The 9181-nt window shown below is 36.4% G+C and overlaps 1 protein-coding gene across 1 annotated transcript; it reads left to right on the top strand.

Annotated features, from left to right (window-relative positions):
• The first annotated feature begins 497 nt into the window (after positions 1 to 497).
• fam20cl (family with sequence similarity 20 member C, like) lies at positions 498 to 6262 on the top strand. Its single transcript, XM_059569671.1, has 11 exons — positions 498 to 665; positions 741 to 1121; positions 2038 to 2213; positions 3565 to 3643; positions 4114 to 4206; positions 4320 to 4435; positions 4526 to 4706; positions 4977 to 5086; positions 5438 to 5519; positions 5613 to 5672; positions 5749 to 6262. The coding sequence occupies exons 2-11, from the start codon at positions 745 to 747 to the stop codon at positions 5996 to 5998; spliced, it is 1524 nt and encodes a 507-aa protein (XP_059425654.1). The 5' UTR covers positions 498 to 665; positions 741 to 744; the 3' UTR covers positions 5999 to 6262.
• The last annotated feature ends 2919 nt before the right edge of the window (positions 6263 to 9181 follow it).

Below are 9181 nucleotides of genomic sequence, written 5' to 3'. Positions count from 1 at the left end.
GGAATATTGGGGAAAAAGAAGGCAAAACTTAAAATAAATAAATAAATAAAAAACATTCCTATTAAATTGTCCGAAATGTAACAGTTTTGTTCATGGAAAACCAAAATGTTTAAATAATACAAAATTAATATTAATAATTAAATATTAATAATTGTGTAACATTTTCTTTTTCAAATTTTTTTACAATAATAAATTCTTGTTAAAACATTTTATTAATTTTATTTTTTGATTAATATTAACCTCCTGCCCCCCACCACCACAATTCTTTTTGTATTAAATTAATTATAAAAGATAAATCTTAATAAAATAAAAACATATTAAAAAACATTTTAATGTAAGCTTTCATGGCCAGGCCTCCAATCATTTGGTTTCACCAGATAAATTACTAATAAATAATTGCCCCCTACAAAGAATGAAAGTGAAAAAGTATGCTTGATTGCACGAGGATAGAGGACAATTTGATTAAAAAAAATTACCTGACTCTCCCGTACTGGGTGACATGTGCTGGACATTACAGGGGGGAAAGTAAACATGTCCATTCAGATCAACCTAACCTGGCACAAAAAGTGAGTGCAAGAGTGCAAACGGGGAATAAGGTCTAAAGGACAGTCTGAGCTTCCTTTTAGTCAAGACAGACGGAGACAGAAACACCTTCTGGAAGACAGGTATGTTTTGCTCTATATTCTTTAACATGGGTGACTGTAGAGTTGAACTTTATAATTTGTGCCATCTAATTTCAGTACAATGCGAGTATGTACACGTCGGTGTTCACGGACATTGCGCTTATGGCTGTTAATTGTCTTCCTGTGTCTGCACTTGCTCGTGGTTTCTCTTGTCCTGTCCATATACCACACTTCCTGCGAGCTCCACTCATACCCTGATATCCAGACCTCCATCAGCTTCTCCGTTCAAAATACATCTGCTTCAACAAGCACAATGGTGGCTGCAGGAAGTGACACACAGGAAGTGGAAATGGACGGCACAGCAGGTGATCTTGCCAAACTGGAGGCTCTGTACTCCCACCCGCTGTATAATTTGCCCACTCCACCACTGGCCGATGGTGATTGGCTGCTGAGAGTCCGAACTAAGAAAAAAGAGGGAGAGCGAAGCGCACAGCAATGGTGAGGACATTATGACATCACCTTTTTTTTTTTTTTGGACTGCATGTGGATTTGTTTGATTTTCGAATATAATATCCAGGCTAAATATATAAATTCTTAAGTTTTTATTCATTATTTCTGACAAGTCATAGTGGTCTAACTTGTTCACGAATTGGTCTGAATCAAGAAAATCACACCAAAAACATTCACTTTTGTGTGATACCTCATACTGGCCTCTAGGTGTCAGTATTAAAGGGATACTCCACCCTAAAATGACAATTTTGTCATTAATCACTTACCTTCATGTCGTTCCAAACCCGTAAATGCTCCGTTCGTCTTCGGCACAGAATTTTGGTTGAAAACCTGGAGGCTTGAGACTGTCCCATAGACTGCCAAGTAAATAACAAGAATGCGCTATTTCATTTAAAATCAAAGCTAAATACACGTAGAAACAGCGCATCCTTGTGGCGCGGAGGACACAGAAGAGCATACACAGCATACGGTGATATAGAGTGACACAGAGGAGATCGTTGACAAAAGAATTATTGAATAAAGTCATTATTTTTGTTTTCTTCGCTTATAAAAAGTGTTTTCATTGCTTCATATAACCCAGATTCCATGTCCAATGGCAGATGGAGTATTCTGACTAGGACTTTTCATACCTTTTATCGACCTTGACACTGTTATTTACTTGGCAGTCTATGGGACAGTCTCAAGCCTCCAGGTTTTCATCCAAAATATCTTAAATTGTGTTCCGAAGACGAACGGAGCTTATATGGGTTTGGTGATTAATGACAAAATTTTCATTTTGGGGTGGAGTAACCCTTTAAGTCCAAAACTGCTGCCATATTAGCCATTAAGACAAATAAAATTCCTTTTTGCACCTTTAATTATGACTAGTGTACTGTTAGAAACCAATGAGTGAATCCCATCCTAGGCTGAGTGCTAATGAGGACGGCTATGATCCTATCCTCTGGAATGCTAGTGCTGAGACACATCCACCTTGGCTCCGGTTTCACCTTGGTATATCTCGCTGGCAGATGTATCAGCACAAAGACCCCAATCTGTCAGCGCTGACTCAGCAAATGGCATCCCATCGCATTGTCAGTGCAGGTAGGTGACCTTAAATTTTTGCAAAGCAAGGCCTTTATATGAGAAAGAGAGAGGGAGGGAGGAGGATGAAAAGAGCATGTAAGCTTGCTCCCATCTTAGAGTGAAAAATTAAACAGACAAACAGGTTAAAAACACTCAAAAGTGTATATATAAAGGTTTAGTCTATGCAGAAATCTAAATTCTGTTGTCGTTTACTCATCCTCATGTCATTAAAAAACCTGGATGCTTTTATTTATTTTTAGTGGAATACAAAATATGATATTATGAAGAATGTAATTTTTTTTTTTTGGCTTCCATTATATTTTTGGTTTATGCACTATAACCAAATTGTTACTGAAACCATTTCGTTATTGGCAGTCTTTAAAAAATCTTCTTTTACATTCCACAGAAGAAAGTAAACCCCAAAGTTATACTTCACTTTTCATGTGTATGCTAGCGTGTGCATACAGTGCGTGCGATGCGCATTAGACTAGAACGGCGATTAACTTACATACCTGTACAATAAGCAGATTAAAATGTGCATTCTCCCATTAAATTTTAATCATCCAGTAATATTGTGGAGCACTTTCAGAGCATGCATTTATTTGTCATTTTAACTGTTTGGAAACAGCGCACAAATGTGGAAGTCCTTTAAAGATTTCTTATCCTGTTGCGCCCTCTATAGGACCAGCGATTAGTCGACATAAAGCTTAAAGAGTCATGGCAGAGCATTAAAGTCGACTAGTTGATTAGTCAGTGCAACAGCTAGTACACACACATTCAAAACACATTTATGTTCAAACAACATGTAAAGTGAATTTTGCATCCAAAGACCCTTTTGAGCAAAAATAGTGGTCTTGGGGAGGAGGAGGGTTAAAGAAAATTTGGTGTCACTTTACTTGAAGCCTTTATGTATAAGGTATTACAATGCATTCATAATGTATTGTATGTTGTAATGCTTTATACATTTTCATAAATAATTATAATTAAGTTAAAATGCATTATAATATTTGAAGGTTTGTTTGTTATGCATTTTAATGCAGTACACTTTCTAAAGGTGCAACAATGAGTGGATAAGTATTATAATGTGTTATAACTGTGGCTACAATTAGTCATGAGAACATACAATGCATTATAAAGTGCATTACAATGCATACTTAATGCATTAAAGCTACTGTTATAAAATATTGTCTATACAGGCTTTAAGTAAAGGGTTTCTGAAAATTCTCATGTATCTGCAGGACCAGGTCCACACGAGAATAAATGAGATAGCATAGAACTATAAATTTTTGAGAACTAAAGTCACATTTACTAGACGATAAATTCACAATAACAACAAATCTTGCAAGTAAACTTTTCCGGTGCTTTCCAGTGCAAAAATCAGGTGGGACGCAGCTGAAGTTGGTGATGTCATTTCCTAATTATGGACAGGCGCTCTTCAAACCCATGAAGTAAGACCCAAGCACCATGTGTAATTTTTGCACTTCACTGTACTACGATTGTTTTTCTATGTAAACACTTGAGCTGCTAGACAGACATCTTTGTTGCATGGGTCTTTTGCTGCCTCTTGTGAATAACACTGTGTTCTAACACTGTGTACGCAGCCCTCAGGTAGGTTCATTTTTCAATAAAATGGCTACCAAGACCTTCCGATTTTTTTCCCCACTCCACTGTCTGTGAGACGCAGTGCAATGAACAAATAAAGTAAAATAAATGCAAGATTTGGAGACACATTTTTAAAGTAATTTTTTTTTTCACTTTAGAATGAAAACAGTGGTCAAACACCGAAAAACAATGAAAATGTAGTACCAGAATGGTTTTTACATTGTAAGGGAACAGTGAAGTGGCTCAAATATGTTAATGTAATTCAAGATCTGAATTATTTTGTTTAAAATTAAGATCAGAATTGTCTCAACTTAAGACAGGAACGGCATGAGGAGACCAATGCGAATCTGTATTACTTTTCTGACTTTGAGAGGCATAATGCTGAGATTGCAGCCTTCCACCTGGACAGGTAAGAGCACAGACTGTATATTACATATATAGCCATAACACAAATCGGCTAATCAGTCTGAATTCAAATAAAATAAAAAATAATTTTGAAAACACTTTCTCTCTCACAATAAGGATACTGGGTTTCAGAAGGGTGCCTCCAGTGCTTGGGAGGCTTATTAATGTATTAAAAGAGATCAAAGACATCACCACCGACCATAAACTGGTCACAACATTTTTCACGTCTCCAGGTTTGTTGTCCTTGGCTCTTATATTCCCTCATCACTTTCTCTCAAACAGAGAATTCTTGTACGTCACCATCTATCTTTCTCTTTCTGCAGTGGGGAATGCATGTTTTTATGGCCAGTGTTCCTATTACTGCTCCACAGAGCATGCTATCTGTGGCCGTCCCCTCAAGATAGAGGGGTCTATGGCTGCTATGTTGCCAGACCAGAGTTTGGCACCACGTCGCTCATGGAGGAGTCCCTGGAGGCGGTCATACAGTCGAAGCAAGCTGGCTCAGTGGGTGGAGAATGTGTTATTTAAAAAGATAGTACAGCCAAAATGACTCGACCTCATGTAGTTCCAATCTTGACCTTTCTACTGTTGAACACAAAAGAATATGTTTTGAATAAAAATCTCTTGGTGTTTTCCGTCTATACACTGAACATCAATCTGGACTTTCAAAGTATATAATTTGAGATTCTTCTTCTTTGTGTTTGTACATATTTATTGAGTGTGATTTAAAATGGAGAATCCAGCATAAGTAACCAATGATTTTTTCTGTAACAGATGGGAGACAGAGTCCAACTACTGTGACTCCATTAAAAAGACGCCTCCCTATGACCGAGGCACTCGATTGGTAGATCTGATCGACATGAGCATTCTGGACTTTCTAATGAGTGAGTCGTGAATAAGGTTCGATGACTCAAGGGTTTTCTGATGTGTAACAGAAATATTCTGTTTTTGGACTAAACACATGACATTCTTTAAAATAGCTTGGTAGCAAATCAAAAACAAAATTACATTAATATGGTAATAATTTAATATGGTGGGCCTATATATCTAAGTGCCACAGTACTTATTCAAAACATGAAAATGTGTACAAAAGAATATTTTTTTGAAACATCAACTTTAGACCTCATCAATGTTCACTGACCTAATGTAAATGATCAAAATATATTTTATTTGTCTCTTTTTATTTTTATTTTTAAATCTTTGTTTTCCTGATACTTTCCATCTACCCTCCACAGGTAACATGGACAGACACCACTATGAAACGTTTGAGAAGTTTGGCAATGACACATTTCTCATACACTTGGACAATGGAAGAGCGTGAGTATTCAAAATCAAGGGTCAAAGAGGCTTTCTGATGTTATTCTGGTTTGACTTAGCTTGGATGAGCATGAAGGCTCTTCTATGTTTTAGGTTTGGACGTCATTCTAAAGATGAACCGTCTATATTAGCTCCTCTTGTGCAGTGCTGCAGGTAGAGTGAACATAACTAACAATTTAAGAGAGCTGTATTTATGCTCTGCTTATTATTCCCTCATTCTTTCCCTCAGGGTTCGTCGTTCCACATTGCTACGTTTACGCCTGCTATCTCTCCAGTCGTATCGGATGAGTGATGTCATGCGTGCATCTTTGTCTCAGGACCCTCTTGCAGTGATGGCCCCACTCCTCACTGAACAACATCTTTCCGCTTTAGATCGTCGCCTAGAAACAGTCTTACAAACCATTCAGGACTGTCTACAGCAGCATCAACATCGTAGTGATGTCATATATGATGACATCACCGATTACCCTGGGGCTTGATGCAATATTATTTAGATCTAGATGTTGTGCTGTGTTACCAGACTTTAAACAGTCTTACACTACAGTTACACTTTCATATACAATGTTTGTGATTTTAAACAGTGATAACGTGGTATGAAAATATGTGCTACTACAATTAAATCATGCAATCAGGTTTGAAAGAATGACTAGTGGTGTTACAAGTGTGATCAGTTTAAAGTTTTGTACTCAGAGTTTTGTCAATGTACACCTACTTGTGAAAATAATACCAAACCAATAAAAAAACCTAAATGCACTTTTAAATACAGCTGTGCCTCCAAATGGGCTATCAGTGCAATGGCTCATTTACCTTTACATTTAATCATTTAACAGACTCTTTTATCCAAATGACTTACAAATGAGAACAACAGAAGCAATCAGACCAATGAGAGAATAACAACAGTATCAAGTGCCATGACTAGTCTCAGTTAATCTAGCACATAGCCCGTTATGTATCATAATTTGATCATTTTGTATTAGGGTTAGTGTCATGTATTCAGTTTGTTAACAAGTGTTAAGTCATCTTAAGTCTTCAGGAAGCTGGATTCAAACTGGAGCTGACATAATCTCTAGTTACCTTGGTATGAATCCATAATTAAAAAATGGTACAGTCAACATTTCTGAAAATGGGCTTAATGTTAGTCAAAAGCGCTGGGTAGGCTGTAAGTCATAAGTTGGTATAGTGAATGGTACATTGAAAATAAAGTGCATTGTTGTGTCATATCTTGCCAATACACACATCTATTTACAGCTATAATATATTCAATATTTAGCTACTTTTATATTTGAAGAGTTTATTTGCAAAAAATGGTAAACGCCACTTTTTTTTTAAATTAACTGAGTGTCGTGCATTATCACAGTTACAAAAGTAGCTTTGCTATATCCCGGTAAACGCCACTTTTTTTTTTAAATTAACTGAGTGTCGTGCATTATCACAGTTACAAAAGTAGCTTTGCTATATCCTTTACTGCTATGCGTGTAAAGCCTGTAAAGCACAACAATACCAGACAATGAACTGAAAGCCTAGAGGAACTTAAATACACAGTGATGAACTAAATGACGAACAGAGAAATGAACGAATGGTCCTAGTACCTAAAGATGAAACAAAAACAGAGAATGAACAAACAGGAGACCAAGATGAGTAAATGAAACGCTTAAAAAAATTTAAAATCAAAATATGGATGGGAAACTATGACACTAATTCAGTGGATTTACCAACAAGAAGCAGATAAGAAATTGGAGAGAACAAGGAAGGAAATATATGAATATGATAAAATAAAATATATAAAATATGAATGAACACAACTTGTGTAACAGCACTGTAAGCTGGAACTTTTTAAGATGGAGAAATCTGCAACATGCAATTTTATGTGACGTTTACTATAAATCACTAATGTACATTATGCTATTGTCACAGATCGGCCAGGCTCACCTCCCAATCACAGTGAACACCATCACCTGAGTTTTGATCACACAAACCCTTACACGGATCGGCAATCACCCTCAGTCAGGACCCATTCATAAGCACAGACCTCACACCATTTGGAAAACTGGGATGCCATGTCATCCGGACTAAAGATGACAAGGACAACACAAGTTGTTATCAGCGCTCAGTTCAGAAGCCTGCATCTCTGATGGTATGGGGTTGCATGAGTGCATGTGGCATGGGCAGCTTACACATCTGGAAAGGCACCATCAATGCTGAAATGTATATCCAAGTTTTAGAACAACATATTCTCCCATCCAGACATCGTCTCTTTCAGGGAAGACCTTGCATTTTCCAACATGACAATGCCAGACCACATACTGCATCAATTACAACATCCAACTGTGTAGAAGAAGGATCCGGCTACTGAAATGGCCAGACTGCAGTCCAGATCTTTCACCCATAGAAAACATTTGGCGCATCATCAAGAGGAAGATGTGTCAAAGAAGACCCAAGACAGTTGAGCAACTAGAAGCCTGTATCAGACAAGAATGGGACAACATTACTATTCCTAAACTTGAGCAACTTGTCTCCTCAGTCCCCAGACGTTTATAGACTGTTATAAAAAGAAGAGGGGATGCCACACAGTGGTAAACATGGCCTTGTCACAACTTTTTTGAGATGTGCTGATGACATGAAATTTAAAATCAACTTATTTTTCCCTTAAAATGATAAATTTTCTCAGTTTAAACACTTGAAATGCCATCTATGTTGAATTCTGAATAAAATATTTAAATTTGAAACTTCCACATCATTGCATTCTGTTTTTATTCACAATTTTTACAGTGTCATAATTTTTTTGGAATCGGGTTTGTATTTTGTAAAGCATCCTTGGGGTCTTGAAAGGCGCTATACAAAAAAAAAGTTTACAATTAAAATGGATTAAACCTAGAATTCATTATGATTTAACACTATTTGCTTAAAGCTGTTTTGTGTTTGAGAAATAAAACCAAAAGCTCAAGATTGTTTTCTAGTGCATTCATCATTGTCTTTGCAAAGATACACAATCAAACTGACGTGATGACAGTGATTAACCTCATTCTTTTGTCTCTATACATAAATACACATTTACATAGATGGGCGAACATAATCACCTGATTTTGTAAATGTGGACAAATGCATTAAGCACCCAGTTTGCGCTTGTTTATAGCTTACATAGAAAATGAGACTACAATAGGAGAAATATGCCTTTTATTGAAAGGGTCCAGCTTTACAGTTTCTATGTATGTGCTCAATAGCAATGTGTTCATCCCGCAATTTTTCATCTAACAATGGACACATTCAGCATTAACATACGAGATCTCAGTAAAGAAGCAGAATAACATTTTTAAATCTTAAAATTTTAACTTCAATACTGGAAAATCTTTGAAAAATTGAATTTTTATTTGAAAAATATGGATGTCATTCTTTCACAAAGGAGTTGTGTTATTGGGTAAATTTATGTGAGTAAGAGAAACTCCATACACATACCTACAGTTCCACAAAGGGATGTTATGAGGACTGAAATTATGATTGTAGATAATTTGTCAGTAAAGTAAAACCTGTTGATGAAACTCTGATAACTTAACAGGGAGTTTTTTAAGGTCATAATCACATCTAAGGAGGAGATTGATGCCTCCTAATTTTATAAAAATAGCTATGGCTGGGGATATGAGACCAAAAACTTTTCATTTTTAAAA

This window comes from Carassius carassius, chromosome 16, assembly GCF_963082965.1.
Source record: "Carassius carassius chromosome 16, fCarCar2.1, whole genome shotgun sequence".
Lineage (NCBI taxonomy): Eukaryota > Metazoa > Chordata > Actinopteri > Cypriniformes > Cyprinidae > Carassius > Carassius carassius.
The sequence above is the reverse complement of the archived record's forward strand: the minus strand, read 5'-3'. Positions and strand labels throughout refer to the sequence as shown.